Consider the following 18,954-nt stretch of genomic DNA (forward strand, 5'->3'; position numbering starts at 1 on the left):
TAGTGTTGATTCACCTGGTACATTAAATTGGCAATACTATTGGAAAAAATATTTTCTGATTACGCAGCTTTGACAATGAATATTTGATATCATCATTACGTGACATAGGTCTTGGCTAAATAACTTTTCAAATATTGGATGGAAACACTGCATTCATGAAATTGAGAAAATATAGATGGAAAAACAAATTGAAACTGAAACCCTCTGTACTTTTCTCTGTATTTTTAATATTTTTGTTGCTAAAAATGAACTTACTTTCACTTATTTTTGTAATTCTTCAAAAAATAAAACATATCGATCGAATCGTACAACCGTTTGTATTGAATATCCATATGTAGTTCTTTGTATGGCTTAGTCCATGAATTGACCTTAGGAATTTTACTAATGAAAACCAATGAAAAACTTTAAAGTGCAAACCCAAATTGGTCTACACCTAACAGAACTCAAGGTTAAGGGTTCGAATTTTAGAATGGGAATACCCACATACATTTTATTTAAACTGTTTAACTACCTGTTTGCTTCAAGATTAGTTTCACGAGAATTTGCTTGTAATTGCTTCAGAATAGCAGATTCATAAAACTGCTTCTATCTTGAAACGCGTGCCAAAGCTTCACATCTTTGAAAATTTGTTCAATATGCTTTTTACTAAGGATATGTGCAAATATTTGAGAAAATACATATGATATGGAAAATATATAAAATATGCTTTCTATATATTTCCTTATTAATAAATAGTTTTTCACACTCTTGAGTTTCGTTATACTTTTAACAGAATTCATAAAACCTTACATCAACTAAGCTACCAAATATGGGCTTTTTCTTCCACAACCTATGCAGAAAATATCTTTGAAAACAAGGTTGAATATGGATTTTGACATAGCGAATATAATGTGTATAAGATTCGAGCTTTTAAGAAGATAGAAAAACCAACAGCTTGATAAAAGTTATAGAGTTGAAGATGGTATCAAGAGATCAATAGATAGATTTCCGAATGGATAGATGAATAGATGAAAAGGAATGTCGACCACAGAAGATCACAAGTAGCCTCAGAAGTTGTCAAGAAAAGAGGAAAAAAATAAATGTAAATATTATATATAAATATTATTATTACGTTCCTGCAGTAACACAAGACTGAAGAAAGGGATTGAAAAACAAAATACGCTTAAAAAGCTTGAATATTTACAAATTCATTATCATGAGTTTTACCTTCGGGCACCCTGGATAAACAAACATCTACCAAAGTTTCATGCCTTGTGATGTAAATGTCAAAAAAAACTTATGGAATTTGAAAACAAACATTCCTCAAGTTTTAACATAATTGTTACATATCCACTGAACTTCAAGAATACACGTATCAGTTTGGAACTCCCCCAACTTTTTACAAATTCAATCGAAATACAAAGAAAGTTATAGGTTACTCACAAAGATAATGTTTTTCTTGAAATAATTCAATTCCGAACTTCAGCGTATCTAATGAAATGTATACTTTGAAAATAAATTTCTATGGAAGGGAACAACTTTGTAAAGTTGACAAAAATAGTAATACACCCTAGCAATACTAACCTGAACTTGAAAAGAAGTTTTTGATACATAATTCGACAGTTTTAGTAGAGTTATTTTAATTATGAATATGATTATATTTCTTAAATAAGAAGCGAATATTTTAAAAAAAAGTACATACAGGATAAAAAATTAGTAGAAAAAAATAATTTGGGTTTTAATTGAATTCAGTTTTGGTCTAAATAAATGGATAGTATTAATTTCGCTGTGTGCGATAATTTTCCTAATAGAAAAATTATCTAGCCCTTGAAGGGTACATGCCAGATGGGTGCTTCTCCAAGATTTGACAATATCAATGATAGAAACCAAATAAAAACATTTTTGGTTATTTGACTCTCATTCTATAATAAATAAGAAAAACTAATATCTTTAATACAATAAAACTACACCAGTGCTTAAAGTCTAACCAAAAATGGCTTTCTCACAATTATAAACGACAATTTCAATTTTCTACAGCATTGTAGGATCGATTACTGGAGTTTTCATGCCTATCAATACAAGAGGATTATCATAGATACTCATCGATTAAAGCTTTGAAAATTATGTATTCATACTTAACGACCAACAAATTTGATTTTTTTTATCAGTTTAACGTATGTTGACAGCACGATTCAAACTGATCGTTTTAAATTCTTTCATCGCGGTGAAATTTATCCCTACATTTTGTCACTCATGAGTATCACGATAACACATATATTGTTGTGTTAATTCATAATTTCAGGATAAAAATGGGATCCTATATAAATTGCGCATTGTAAAAACCCTTGCCGACAATTAATACAGAAAAAAACAGAAATTAAATATAGAAGCACAAAGGCAGTCACCGAAAACATAAGAATAGAACATTTTGATTTCGCAAATGTGGTTTTTTGAATGATATGATACAATCATAGTGCCATTATCAATGTTTGAACTCGAGCTCACGAGTTCATACTCATATTGCAGGTGCTGTGAGAAAATTGGAACTGAAAATGAGGCCCATATGTAGGGAATAAATTCAATTTTGGCGTTAATATGTACTATGCGAAAAAAACCTGAAAAAGGTCGATTTTTATCTCAAATTGTCAATTTCCAGTATGAAAATATACTCCCCTATGTCTTATGAGCACACCCTTGAAAATTTTAAATAGTAAAGTGGGTCGTGTGGCACCTTGTTGGAAAGGCATTGTATATGGGTACTGTTTCTTCAAATGGACACAAAGTTTCAACTGCTCGTCATAGATAAACTATGTGGAATAAATAATAAAGTAATAAAGGAATATATAAGAAGTACGTCAAAAAGGCTCAAACGAGTTGAGACGATTAGGTGGCATTTTTTGTAACAATCCTACATCCAGTGTTCATCACGATTTTTCGCCATTCGAGCTAGTGTTTCACCAAAACCCAGACATCACCGAAGTATTTTTAAATTGAACGGATGACCCTATCTATAGCTTAGACTCTTACTATTACCAGTACAATACAGTCTACATTTAGCTGTCTAACGCGCGTGCCAATAATAATTTTTCGCAGTATCCAAACAATGCTCATTATGAAATTTTCGAGATTCATTTTTAAACTTACTCAGTAAGTAAAACAAGGTAAAGTGAACCCATGGTATACAGTATACAAATACTGGGCTATCGATGTAGAATGTATTATACGAAACGAAAGTGGAACATTGTTTAAAGTGCCGACTAGCATTTGCTCAAACAAGTTTCTTCTCTGATATTTCGTATTTTCGATTTTGCAAAACCACTTGATGATAATGATTATGTTATTAATGGCATGGTAAAGTTAAACGCTACACCATTGGCAAAATTCAAGTTTTTCGAGTACTCAATTGATAAAGCAAACAAACACTTTTAGTCTTAGGAAAAAATTACTGGCATACGATCTTGCCAGAGTCGTAGTTTTTTCATCGATGGAATACAATTTTTTTTTGTTGTGTCAATAGTGATTCTGAAATATCTATTTATAGATTTAACATAATGATAGAATTAATAATTTCTCTTAGAAGTACAATATTGTCCAGAAATGGAATATTATACAGTGTAAGTCATGAGGAACTCAACAACTCAAGTCACAAAAACCTTTTTTTTATTTTTGCATGTCGTTCGATAGAGAATCGAAAAATGCACCTATAGACAACCGATATAAAAATATGGTAACCGATCAATATTCATAAGTACAGAGTATTCCGTAACTAAATGCAAAAAATTCTGAAGTGAGTAGTTGCTGTGTAAATAATGCTGTGATATACAAAAAATCATCAATAGTATGTATTATAAATGTAATTTATTAAAAACACTAACAGATATCAAAAAAATCAAACATTTCTTAGAGAACTAATGAATAAATAAATTTATTTTGATACCTCCTGTAAGTGTTTTGTGTCTCTTTATGGTGAAAGGTCTAACAATCTGCATATCTCCTAAACCATAAATTTAATCGAGTTGAACAAAGGGTACCGTTTTGTTGAAAAATGGATTAAAGAATTGGTTTTTGCTATCTTTAGATTGTACAGGTAGTCCCTGTAAAAGTTACGGATTGTTAACCATTGGTCTTGAGCCTCCCCTGGTCTTCAGATAGTAGTGTGGAATTATTTATTCCATCACACACACTACATGGATATACGTAATCATCTATTAAAAAATTCATAGTTTTCGAATGTATAATTTAGAAAATATAAGTTTTGATTTCGCTAATTTAAAAGCCTATAACTCAGAAACAAGAGGCCGTATGGACAATTTTCATGTCACGGCATCATTTTTGCGTCATCCATATACTACATTTTGCATCAAGACCTGGAACACCTATATAAAAAATCAGTTTTTTAGAACATAAGCGACGATATATACTTAGTTCATTCGCTGAAAAATAAACAAAAATGAGACAACTTTGTTGCAAATGTCGTTGTCATCATTTATTTATTTGGTATAAAAACCACTCATTTAATTTACAAAAATATATTATACATAAATAATAAAATCAATTTTTCCAAAGCCACTCTTGGAATTTCAGCTAATCACATGTAGGATTTCCCAGCTTGGGCCAACGCTGGTAAATGAGGCCTTGGCAAACCAATAATGGCCCAAGCCTGGTTAAAGTATAGTCAGCTAGGCTTGGCAGAACTCTGAATAACTATATAAAGTCTTGTTCTAATCTTATCCATAACAAATATCTTAACATTAAAAAAGTTCTAATTTTTTTTTAATAAAATTCTTTTATGTACATTAATTAGTAGAGTTCATTAATAAAAATTTGTCATAAAACTAGGAGCTGTGTAAACACTATAGCTAATTAATTTATGGTCAAATCAAATCCCTATGTAAATTAATAAAGAAGAGGAATTGGCACTTTTTAGTAGCCATATGATATCCATCCTGAGAGACTCTAGACATAGTAGAATTATGTAAAGCTCCTCATGACTCACCTTGTATTATCAAATACATATCGTCGAGGTTTACTATCATCTAATAAAAAGAATGATACATTCAATATTTCCCGAATTGACCTTCCCCAAAAGTAAAATTGAAATGCCTATTCGGCTTTCTCCTAAAGACTTCATTTGCATTATTTTTTTTTTCTAAAAAGGGGTGTAAGTTAATCCATTTGATAATCTCAATGAAGTATCTGACAATTTTAAATATTCATTGGTTCTGGTTAAAGAAAAACATAAGCGCATGCGTGCGTACTCTAACATTTCTAAATACGAAGCGAACGGCAGTTGCTTCGCGATTATCGACGGAGTAGGTAGAGCCCTTTGAATTGAAAATAAGCGACAAACGCGCTCTTTCGCGTAGTGTTTGCGTATTTGTTTTAAAACTTTTTGCACAAATTTGGATTTCTATTTGGAAGTTTAATAGAAACGTATGTTGAATTTACACTATTTATCCATAGAGAATAAAGATAAAATTTTGATTGAATGGTAGTTTGTTGAGAAAACCATATACATATGAAAATTGAAAAATAATTTATTGGAAATGAAATTGCAAATAAAACTAACGGTATTATTTTGTATGAGAAGAATATTTGATTAAATACCGTATTTAATATATGCCAATATTTACAAACAAAATAATATGTACTGTTAATTCATAATTTTTCCAACATGTTTATTATGAATTTTTAATAAAGTTACTATTACAAATTTAATAAAATTTAAATCGAAACTAAAAAAATTGGACAGTCGACAGCTCCGAACAAAAACTATAAACATTTTACACTCAAATCATATGAATAAAACTGCATTTGGGTACTATTATTTTTTTGCAAAATCGAAATACCATTTATATAAGTAACTAGTTTGATTACTTCATATTATAAAAATCGCATGAATCGTGAACAGTGTCAATTGTTGGAAACGAATATCTCAAAATAATTCCTTCGAACGAATACATTTTACGTTATTTTTTCCATTTTGAAATATACATTGAAGACTTGAAACTAATGATGAAAGTTAGAATATTGTTAATTGAAAACATCATAGTAAAAGCGAAAAATTAAGAAAATTATAAAATTTAACTAGTCAAACTGCTTCATTACTTATTATGAAGATGTATAAAATTAATTTTGATCTTTCTCTGAATTAAAAATTGCCGTATAGATGAGAGAAATTATTAACTAAACATTTAGAAGACGAAAATAATATTTTCATTCAGAGCATTAGGTTCAAGTCTATTCGTTAATGAGATGTAGGATGTTAAATTGGAAAAATATATTTCTGTTAAAAGAATAGTAATTTTTCCAGATATTGACTTGAACTTTGGGTTGAGCAACTCAAATAATTATCATGATTTTGAAAGTAGACTACAATTATTTATTTGCTCTATAGTGAAATATTTTCACTTATTACTTAAATTTATAAAAATACCAATGCATTTCATTATAAGACCTCAACTTTTTCGAAAAAATTGAAATTTCAGCAAAGAAATCGACTTCTTCTTCTTCTAAGTACTAATTCTAGTACAGAAAATGATTCACGATTTCCTTGTACTTTACAGTACTCTTAAATTCTCCCATTCTCGTAATTAGAAGTAAAAAATCAATTAACATCAATTACCAAACATTTATTTTAGTTTTTGAATGTTACCAGAAACATTTATTTTGGGAATTACTGGATGTACTTCTTTATTTTCAATAATGCTGGAAGATGTGTGGTTTTGGTTTAACACTTGTACTAAAGTTTCACCACCTGTATCATTCTTAATATAATCTTTTTGCTCTCGACGGATTCTTCCACATATTTTTCAGCTACTAGTTAACTCTTCCATCCACTATGTCGTTTCAAAACATTGATATCAAACCCAACGTTGGCCAACAGCGTTAACGAAGTCCTTCTGAAGCAATGTCCGTTATACTTTTCTGGATGTTCAAGATTGAGGAATTCAGCAAGTTTTTTAGGTGCCCCGCCAATAGTGTGTATTCTAGCTCTTTGACCTATGCATTTTCCTTATCTGTAGCCTATTAAAAGTGATTTCAGTGAAAAGTGTTTTCGCAAATTTTTATATTTTTTGAACACATCCAAATATTGCACCGCATTGTTGTTGATTACAGTAAATACCCGTCGAACATGTGTTTTCGTGTGATTAATACGAACCACTAACTTTTTACTTTTAAATTATGAATGTCTTCTCTTTGACCACCTTCGGCAATGCCAATTGATGCTATAACTTTCACCAGTAGATAGTCTTTGTCTGGTGCGTCCCTCATTAGCACCTTCGACTGGTTTGGATGGTAGTCTCTACTTTTCATTTAAAAAAGCTATTAACTTAGAGTAAAGGGAAATGTTCACATTCTCATTAACCATATTCATTAAATTCACCATCGAGTATTTAGATCATAATGAAGAGCTATTTGATGTTTTGACTGAAAAAAGAAAAAAGAAAAAAGGAAAGCATATCTTCAATATAGAAGTCAAACAATTACATATGCTGATTACAAAGTCGTGAGGAATAGGACAAATATGGAAATACAAACGATTAAGAGACAATTCTGGGAGAAATACTCATCAGACATGGAAAACGACTTATATGGGGGACAAAAAAAGATCTGGAATATGATAAGGAACATCAAAAGACCAATGAATGAATACATCCACACGAAAACAATAACGTTAAAAGAATGGGAAAGGTATTTCCATGAACTCTACGGTGACATAATAACAAGCCAATCCACAGAACAGAAACAAGAAAATATATCTGGGGAAGGAGAAGACATCCAACAACAATTAATATCAAAAGACAAAATTGAAGCAACAATGCGCAAGATGAAAAATAGGAAATCACCAGGGCTGGATAACATTAATAACGAGCTTCTTAAATATGGTGGCAATGAATTAATAGACCAAATGCATGTCATGTTCAACAAGATATACGACCAGAGAAAAGTACCAGAGGAATAGAAAGTAAGCATAACGATCCCCGTCTTTAAAAAAAGAAAGATCCAAATAATTATAGAGGGATCAGCCTCCTAAGCACGACTTCAAAATTACTAACAAAAATTATTGCAGAAGAAATCTCAAGTAGCGGCATGAGCGAAGAACAACAGGGATTTAGACAAAATAGATCAACCATAGACGCTATATTCATCTTAAGACAGATTGCCGAAAAAGCCATTGAGTACAATAAAACCGCGTTTATGTGCTTCATAGACTTAACAAAAGCATTTGGCAGAGTGAGATTACATGACGTCATTGAGCTACTAAAAGCCGAGGCGTAAACCAAAGGACAATAGACATCATTCGGGACATGAACAACGGAAATAGCACATATGTAAGAGTAAACAACGAACTCTCCAGTAAAATGCCAGTATCAACGGGGATCAGACAAGGAGATAGTCTCACCCCAATACTCTTCAACATTATAATGGACGAAATCATAAAAGAAGTCAAAACGGCAGGCAGAGGATACAGAATGGGAAAACATGAGTTTAAGATAGTTTGCTACGCTGATGACGCGGTTGTGATATCCGAAGATGAGGATAATCTGCAAAAACTGCTACACAGATTTGAAACAGTTGCAGGAAAATTCAATATGATCATATCGAAACAAAAGACACAATCCTTGACAATAGCGAGAGAACCAAGAAGATGCAAACTGACAATTTATAATAAAAGTGTAGAACAGGTTATGTCTTTTAAATATTTAGGGGTTAACATCACGAGCAATAGGAACTTGAAACAAGAAGTCAAAACGCAAACAACAGCAGCATCTAGGATATCAGGATTCCTTCGAACCGTGAACCGAAAACACTAAGAGACAGAATAAGGAGCAATTAAATTAGAAGAATGTGTGACGTTCCGGATATAGTGAGATGGGCCAGAACTAGAAGAAGAGCATGGAGAGATCATGTCAATAGAATGAACAACGATCGACTGGCGAAAATCGCAAAGGAAGAGAGACCCAATACAAGTAGACCGCCTGGAAGACCACCAAAGCGCTGGTATGAGAGCTGGTCCTCGCAGTCACAACTTAGGCTGCCTCTTTGAAAACACAAGACACAGTCTTAAAATAAGAAGAAGAAGGAGAAGAAGAGACTGAAAATTTGAAGTTTGAAAAGTATGTTTGTAAAAAACACATGAAAAAATAAGCCACATTTTCATCAGCACCTTGTATTTCTCACGCCAATTGCAAAATATCGCTTATTATTTTTCGTACCTTTTCGAAGCAGCAGCAATTTTATTTGAATTATTACAAGAAATATTTTTTGTATTTCCAAAAATTCAATGTCTGCCTTTGTTTACAATGTTACCTTAGTGACTTCTGTAAATTTTTATTTTTTTTAATAATAAGAGAATAATCAATGGAGCTTTTTTTGAGTAAAATTCTCAAATATGACATTTCAGTTTTAATATAATTTTGCTTTCTATGTAAAACCGAGAATATTAAAAAAAAAACATATTACGATATACGCTCGTGAAGTTAATATTACGATACTCGATTAAATATTCTTGACTCGGCTCCTTCGTCGCCTCGTCCATAAACATCTCGTACTTAATCACTTCCCGGACTTATGACGTAAATAACTATTGTTAACTTATATATCAAAGTCAATAATCGTATTCCACAAATTTCGTGCAAATGCGATTAATATACAAAATAATTTTTGTCAATAGATATTCAATGGAAGTAACCCATAATAAATTATCTTCTAACGACTTAATACACATATCATAAAATAGTTAATAAATGCATGCATTTTATTTAATTTAGTAGTCAAAAGATATATGTGTTGCATATGTCTTTTGACAACAAACCTAGGTCTCTCTGCGGCTGTCCTTAACAGTAATAATCCAAAAATTTATAGAATCGGGGCACTATCAGATGAAGTATGTTTCCACTACAGCGGCTCGAGATAAACAGGTGGATGTATTCACGCCGAAAGTTGGAGCATGGGATCCCGAACACCTAAGACCATGGAACCATATCACGAGGTTATTGAAATAGCACATACAGATTTTATGAATTTCAAACATTTCAGTAGCCAAGTTATAAGAAACAAAATACTGTCCAGAAATGAGGGAAAAGTGAATTGGCTAAAAGTTAAAGATTCCAGAATCCCCAAGGCAACACTAAAACAATATACAGGCACAATCCAATCACTAAATACTCAGCGACGACAGTTTCAGAATCAATCCAGCATTCATAATATACCAAATCCGAATCCAAAATGAATAAAGAAAAACTAAAATTTATTAAAACTATGTAAAAAAAGGCATCATTCCATCCGCCTGTCACAACTTCTGAATCTGAGGCAATAATAATAACATTTCAAAATCGTTTTTTGTTTTATTGTAAATAAAAATACACAAACTATTATTAGTAGTAATAATTTATGGAGTGGTACGAATAAGACTATAAAAATGAATGCTGAGTTTACAAAAGAAGATTTCTTTCTTTCTAATAATTACGAAATATTTTCGTGGTCATAGGCAGTAAGATGCTATATAATGTCGGAAATTCTGATTTATAGGTGATAATTATTGAAACCTTGACAAGATAATTAAATAAATAAACGTATACTAAAATTTTAGCTTTTTATCATTGAACATAATTGAACAACAAACCAAAAACTTTAATTTTTTAAGCTTAATAATCTTTGTGTGCTGATCCTTTGGTTCAAGATGTTGTGGGTTACGTCTATTACCTTCCAAGGTGACGATATTAATGCCCCAAAGTGTTCGTTTTGTGATTATAGGCGTTAAAAAGCGATATTGTTCAATTGATTTTCAATTTAACCGTTCAAATGAAACCTCTGAGAGTGTTATGAAGAACCAAAATGATGAAAATATTACAGTAGTAGTAAGATTTCAACTGGAAGTTAACGTATTACTATGAAATAACAGAATAATAACAGAATATACCTACTTTGGTGGACATGAGAGAGACGAAACCTTCTCAAACATTCAATAAGACAACTTTTGGAAAAGTTCACATGAATTTGACTTCGTTTGACAGTCAAAACTAATACAAAAAAATAATTATTTATTGAATGAGGAAGAGACATTAGAAATTGAGAATAGAAATCGAAGATAATTTTCATTTTGATAAATTGAGGACATTTTGTTTACAATGTATGTTTGGTTGGATTTTTTTTTTTTGGTTTCCAAGATGTGAGGTTCTCCGTTTAATTATCATTTATGTTGGGGGATATGAAAGATTTGTTGATAAAGCCTTGTTATAATTTACCCCAAATTCTACAAAACACTATTATGCACGAATTGTTATAATAAATATTTCAGTCAAATGAGCTCTTATGAAATAACTCCTAGAAATAATGTTGTGAAAGATATTTGAGGAAGACAATAGAATCCTTTCATTTGCTAGAAACCAGTGATGTAGATAAGTGCTAATGGAAAATAATCAATTATTAAATATTTCAGTGCAAATGTAAAATTTATTATATTTCAAATGAGAAAGTTTGAATTTACCTATACATAATGAGTTGCATTGTTTTGGAAGTCCAATTTCATAATTTGAAAACGTTGAAAGTTCAGCCAAAAATTATTATTTGTTTTTCAAAGAATTGAAACAGACAAAGACAAAAATTGTTGTTCGTCTTGCTTGCAATTAACTCACGACACATAATTGCATAACTCAAATTATTCGTCAACAAGCTACAAATCGTTTCGTGAAGCAGTGACAGATGAAATATCATCTTAGAATGAAACTCAAGGAAACAAATCACTCAAGCTTTTCAGATTTCGAGTAAAATGAAAAATTAGTAACAGCATCAACTAGTAATTCATCTGTGGAAATCTTGGAATTCACAAGTAGAAAAATATCACTTCCAAACAATTTAGATGAGTTAGGTAATAAAAAGAACGTTCTGCTAGTTGCCATCTGTTTTCTTGGAGCTTATATTAATTTGACAAGCAACTGTTGGAAATACGGAATGAATAAATGATAATTTCATCACATCCTCCCATTGTTTGAATGCTATTTTTCCAGTTAAAAAACCTGTCGTATCAAAAAGCATACTTCCTAGTTTCAGATTACTTACGAATACTTCAATTTTGTATTGTTACATACAGGGTGCTTCGGTACTTGATGCAAAAAAATCAAGATGAGTAGATGACGTGAAAATAATGTTGTACCATACAAAAAAATTTTCTCATAAGATCGCTCTTTTCTGAGTTATAGGCCTTCAAAGTTATGGAATCAGAAATTATATTTAATTATTTTTTCGAAATTATACATTCGAAAATCATGAGTTCTTAATGGCGTGTTTGATGATTTTCACCTAGTCACTCCCGAATGTTTTGCATCAAGTTTGTTCAGATTATTCTTGTTTTTGATGCATCAACAAAAAATTTTGTTAACACTGAAATATATGTTCGTAGTTTCTCTAAGTTCTAACTAATTCTTCGTTTTTATATGTTTCGAAGGTTGGCTATTCGAACTGAGGTTGAACCAAGCATTTTACAATTAATTGTTAAAATTATATCCGATGATGGGGAATAATGCAGCCGCAGCTGTATCCGTCCACTCCCATATTTAAATTAAGAATAAAAAAGAAACCAAAAAAATATATATCCACAATCGAAAAGAGCTGTTTCTGCTTATACCTGAGCTCTATTTCCGTTTTCTTCTGGCCAATAGTTGTTTGTTTTTCCTACTATTTAATTGATTATCGGATGAAACTCCAAGCTATCTCTTGAGAACAAGGTATTGATATACAAAGTCATTCTCAATCCAATCTAGTCATACGGAGGGCTTTGGCATCAAACTCGAATATAGAAATTATCGAAAGGTTGCAAGCAAAATCTTTCAGAGTAATCACCGATACTGCTTGGTTTTTAGTGTATGTCTATCGCTCGTGATCTGAATGTTAAAGAAGGAATCAAAAAGTTGAGTGAAAACTATAGTAATAAGCATCCAAACAGATTTGCTAAAAACCTAGTGTCGCAACGTATTATGAAACGTGGACTCAAACGATTTACTCCGTAAGAATTAGTTAATAGATCTCAAAATGGTGATTTTAATCTTTATATTTCAGAATTTCCTTACGCCTTTGTTTTATAAAGATATCATCAATACTTTTATCCTTATAGCCTGTCAAAACTTGTCTTGTCAAAAATAAAATAAATTAATTTTAACTATTTTTTTCTACGTGTATTATTCACTTTTTTTTATTTATTTGCAGTTATAAAGAAGATAATTTCTGAATTGGTCAAAAAGCGTGAAAAAAAGTATAGTAACGTGTAAGAAATGACACGTTACTATACTGAAAATTTTAACGGGAACTACTGGTACGACTTCCAACAACATTGTAAATCTTCACGATCCTACCAACAATCCAATAAGTACTAATACAACTATAGACGATGTTATTTCATTGAACTCGTTAAATGCTGCCAATTCAAGTACCAATAGTAATGTAAATTCTTCATTTCAAATTAATACCGCTCACAGTTGTACTTTTAATAATTCTATTACAAAATAAAAATTGATAAAAGTTTTGCCGAATTTATTTAAATCTACGGAGGTAGAAAAAATTTTTTATGAAACTCTTGAGTACAGTTACTTTTTTTAACTCGTAGGAATTCATGAAAAAAGTATTACTACACTCACTTGTTGCAAAAATAACTATTAGTTACTAGATGCTAGTTACAAATTGTAACTAGCATCAGCTTTTGAAGCTACCTTCAAAAAATTTATTTTTGACGAAATCTTCACAAATTTCACGTGTTTGTTTGCCGTAGTATAGAGTTATTATGGTGAAAAAAAGATGAGCATGTCTGTAGTAACATGAGAAATGCTATTAATGGATCTGAGATGTCATCCATAGAAAAGGTAGGTAAAAATAAGGAAAATGAACCCTCTTTTTCAATAACGCATGGCGTAGAAGTTATGGAGGAAAACATTCGGTTGAGTAATTGAAATTTAAGGAAAGGGAATTTTACGAACAATTTAACCGTTTGCCTGCCACAGAGGGAGGCTTGAAGAAACATTAAGTAGAATTTCCAAACTGACTGGAGTTTCAAATTATTCAGTGTAAAAGTTAGAGCATAAAATACCCTTATTTATTGAGGTGAGTGATGCTGAGATAGAGAAACAAGCCAAGTTCATAAGTGTGGGAAGAATTATTATGAGTTAATTGGGGCTGCGAACAAAAATTTGGTTCTACAAAATAATTTATTGGGATTGTATAGTACTCTACGAAATTAGAATTTAGGTGTTGGTTTTAGAATCAAGATTTATTATTTCATAAATGCTAGGAGCTAAGTTATAAGTTACATCCAATGCAATACGACTGTTGATCCTCACTGATGCGAAAAGCGTTTCTTATTTCATCGTTTTCAAATGTTGGAGGTTGATTATTCAATAGACCGATGTGGTCTTGGGAACTCTTACTTTTTAGACGTTTATTTATAAGTCTTAATAAGAGATATAAAAATCTCTGCCATCGTTCTTTTGACATGTTACAAAGCTATAAAGTAGAAATGAGAATTTAAAGAGTGTTCTTCTCCTTTCACTAGTTAACAGTGATTTCTTCTGAATGTCATTTTCTTCCTACCAATTAACCTCCCTACCTAGCTCCATTAGCTTACATTTAATATTGCTTGATCATTTGGCTGTCAAAAAGATTTGTTCGCACTGGATACCGCATATTTTGACAATCTTATATATTAAAAAAAAGATGATTTCCATTCCGAGTCCGTTCAAGCGTTCTACCGATTTGCTTAATTTTTTTTTTTAATGAAAGGTATTGATGCTCGGATCATTCTCAAGTTATACTCAAATGCGATTTACCCCTGTACATTACTTATGGGAGTTTTTCACCTACACACTTTCTATCCTCAATATCTCAGGTTCTATTCAAGATAGACACTTCGTTTTGATTTAAGAACAGTCGTTGAAACATCCTCTTTCTTTTGAGTTTTTGAACACTCAAATCGGTTGAGTTGGAGAGGAGCTAGGCGCGGACATTAAATGTGGAGTTATGGATTTTTGTAGGTTTTTGGCAATTTTTCTACATTCAAAGATCTATATCTCAGGTTCTAATATAGCTACAGAGTTCGTTCTTTTCTATTATAATGAATTCTGATACTTATTTAATGGATTCGATACGAGCGAAGCCGCAGGTAAAAGCTAGTCGCTCATAAAAAGCTCGAGTCGATTGGTGCAAAGAAATAATTAAAAAAACTACTTGACGAATCATCATGAAACTATGTACACATATTCTGGGAGGTACTAGAAGTAACATAGTATAATTTTTATTAAAAAAAATATTTTTTACAAAAATAAAAAAAAAAAAACATTTTGCTAATTCAGCGCCATCAAACATATAGTAATGAATTTCAAACTATATTATCGACGTACGATATTACTGACTGTCAAGTCAATATCTATTAAATCTATACATCCAATTCGACAATAATTTCAGCTGTTCGGAATTTTTGAGTTTAGGTACCATTGTTATTTTCAACTGTCACTGAAAATGAATGTCTAAAAAGTGTCTCGGAAGCGTAAATCTACATTATCTAAAAATTTGTCACCGGGCCCGTGCAGCAAAAGTTGCACGAAATCAAGAATCTTCGGTTCAAACAAAGCTGAGAATACAACAGTAAGCAAGGCGACAAAGTGATTTGAGAGCTGCTGAAACACCTCTTCATACCCAACGTCGTTTATGCTCGGCTCAGCAGCGGGTAGCTAGAAGAGCAATAGAAACGCCAAAACAATCACAGGCTAGGAGAATTGTTCGAGCAAAAATAGATACCATGCGCCCTCCAAATTTTTTGTGAAAGGTTGTAAGGAGTGGTCCGCATTCAATGATACTGGAATTCAATATGACCCCACAATGGAATATTATCCTCTAGTTGTTATTGGCTCAATGAATAAAAATCAATATTGGAATGCACTCAAATGGAAAGATGAAACTCCTGGAATGTTATTATATTGATATATTTCTATTATAATGATTTCTGATACTTATTTAATGGATTCGATACGAGCGAAGCCGCGGGTAAAGCTAGTGAATCTATATATAAACTCGAAACTGAATAGCAATCGATTGTATGGGTCTTTCAACCAGCCAAGTCCAAGAAAAGTTGTTGGCGCACCTCGAAGCAAATGGTGGCCTGTTTTTTTCGGAATAACTGAACAGAATGCCACATGTTTTGGGGATACCTTGATCGGAATGAAAAAAATGCTTCGACAATTGGTTCAAACTCATACTAAAAGGTATTCATATTAATGGAGAATTTTTTGAAAAACAATAAAGCCGTATCCCATTATAAACATACATTTTCATTTGTCCGCCCCAAAGCTTTTGATCTTTTGATGCGTAAAATAATACATGCAAATTAATTTTTCATGTAATTTAAAATGAATTGCCTCAAATAAGGGAATTGTGAATTATAAAATTGAACTTTCAGAAACACGTTGACAATTAAATAACAAATCAGCAATTAACTGTCGGTGATCCTCATATTTCTTATTATTTAGAAAACCGTGAATAATTAACAAATATTCCAATATCCAAATATGTCAACTTAATATTTTTCTAATTCGTTGTCTCATAAAAACCTCTTCTTCAAGTATCACATCAGAAAGGTTTGAAAAAATAGAGTATATAAGCTTGGAGGCTATACTAGTTTTATGTGTTGATCACATTTTTTCCAGCTACAATTTTGTCGGAGAAAGTAGAATACCGTTTTTTGGGTAGATACAAATATTTTGATTAGCCAAGATTAGTTAACCCATAATGCAATCCAACCACTTTTAAATCACCACAAATTATCCCATTATGATCTTTATATTTAATAAGTTAAATTAGTGTTAGCATCCTTTCTTTATTAACCACGGGACCTATAGGGATTGACGACGTCTTGTTACCATTATAAAGAGAAATTGTTTTCTTACTAAACTTAGATAAATCAATAAGAAGCCGACATTGCACTGCATTTCTTCGAGCTCAATTGATTCACAACAGTGATAAAATTCGTTCTATTTTTTGAAATATATTTTTTACACGAAACTATACTAGAAACGGCGGAGGTCTAATATGTTTAACATTATACTAATACGTCAGCACCCAATATTTATATGATCATCAATCAAAATTTCTGTCAATTTAGTAGACATAATCGTGATGACTAATATTACATAGGTTGACCTTTTTCAAATTGATACTTAAAAAATAAATCCAAAATAAATTTTTGAAGTATATTTTATTCATAGGGCTAACATGAACATGTTTAGCAGAACTCTTTTCATGAAAATATCTACTAAGTTACAAAATTCAAAATTAATATCATCGTTCTAACAAGAATTTATTTCTTTATAATATATCCTTGTTACATCATCAAATATAACTTGTCTTGAAAATACACTATTTCGACTTTCTCTATATTATCGTAGAAAACATGCTGTTTGGCTAGCAGTATAATATTGTGATAAACAATTAATTTGGTAAAATCCTTCCTGAATAGATGAGAGATTTGAAGGTACGCTAATTTTTTTTTTATCTCAAAATATTCAATCAAACTCAAGGCTATTTTTTAGCCATTTTTTGAAAATAACTGTTGTTAATATTACAAGTATAATCAGGCATTTAATTGATCCAATTTTGACAATTCTACAAGTATTTACAAATTGTACAAAATTATAAACACTATTTATCACTAATGAATAGTAAACATTGTAATCTTCCCGTTTCACTACATTTTAGGTATTTGTCGATGTAAAATTGAATTTAACGTCAAATTAGTTCTTAATAAACTGATTTAGCCATGAATACACGTTCAATCCAAAAACTCGCTAGAAACAACACTGTAAACAAAGCTCACGTCAAATCAAATTCTTTATTACGGTGAGTAATTCGGGTTACGACCGTTGTCCCTTTTTACGATTATCACTAACAATTTAAAAGTTGGTTTCGTGAAAAAGACAAACAATTTTATGTTGTTATAATTGATTTCTATTGATAGAAGGCTGCATGTAGAAACTCTGTCTTCCTGCTAATCGATAAATGATTTCAAAACAAATCACAAAAAGTATCAAAGGGCAGGGACGAAGAAACCATCGTAATCCAAGACCACCCAATTAGAACGGACCAAGCAACGACGACCCGTAGCGAAGATGGTCCTGATATTGTGGTGAAAGGAGACGCAGTTACTTACTTTATTGACGTCGTTATAGCAACCGACCCTAACACCATAAAGAGAGAGGAAAAAAACTAAAATATAAAGGTCTGGTCATCGAATTACAAAGAATGTGGAACCCAAGAGTGCTAACTCTACCAATAGTCATCGGATGCACGGTGTACGTTTTTATAGAATTTCGTGAATTTGTTGAGAACTTACCTGACAAACAGCAAGCAGAGAAGATCCAACAGGTAGCAATCTTTGGTAAATAAGAATTTTCACTCCCGAACATTATTATTTTTAAGCGTAGGTATTATGTTTAATATCTGCGCTTAAATGAGTGGTTTACATTTGCGTTTTGTATTATCATTTACCAATTCTGAGCCCCACTTCAACGTCCAAAGTGTAGGTGAGAATTTCTCAGTAAACTTCTGATGAAATGTGATAAGTCGGCATAATATGTAGACACCAAGTGGTACCAACATAATTCGGAACCAATTATAAACACAAAAGAAGGTACAAGGTTATGGAATACATAAGTACAGACAGACAGAAAGATACTGACTAACAAACCAGACCTTATAATAAATGATAAAAAACTACAATATAACATAAAAAGAAGCAAGGAATTCACCGAAATATAGGGACCTTCAGATCGAAATACAAAGAAATCTTAAAACAAAAGTTATACCTATTATCATAGGAACACCCTAGGCGCACAGTGTACACTCGGTGTTATAAGACCAAAGCAACCCTAGCACAAACGCACAAGTGGAAAATAATAATAATAAATCATTTTTTATTTACCATTGATAATTATA

At 31.5% G+C, this 18,954-nt stretch overlaps 2 protein-coding genes across 2 annotated transcripts in view; both read left to right on the plus strand.

Annotated features, from left to right (window-relative positions):
* The window catches only part of LOC130903514 (facilitated trehalose transporter Tret1-like), a 134,468-nt gene extending 121,020 nt beyond the window's left edge, over positions 1 to 13,448 (plus strand). The window contains exon 3 of the mRNA XM_057815662.1: positions 13,189 to 13,448. Within this exon, the coding sequence (XP_057671645.1) occupies positions 13,189 to 13,250 (62 nt within the window). The 3' untranslated portion in view covers positions 13,251 to 13,448. The remainder of the gene's footprint in view (positions 1 to 13,188) is intronic.
* LOC130903512 (limbic system-associated membrane protein-like) overlaps positions 5,268 to 18,954 on the plus strand; it is a 1,047,744-nt gene continuing 1,034,057 nt past the window's right edge. Inside the window, exon 1 of the mRNA XM_057815654.1 lies at positions 5,268 to 5,412. The gene's annotated coding sequence lies outside the window, so the exon portion shown is untranslated. The remainder of the gene's footprint in view (positions 5,413 to 18,954) is intronic.

This window comes from Diorhabda carinulata, chromosome 2 (assembly GCF_026250575.1).
Source record: "Diorhabda carinulata isolate Delta chromosome 2, icDioCari1.1, whole genome shotgun sequence".
NCBI lineage: Eukaryota > Metazoa > Arthropoda > Insecta > Coleoptera > Chrysomelidae > Diorhabda > Diorhabda carinulata.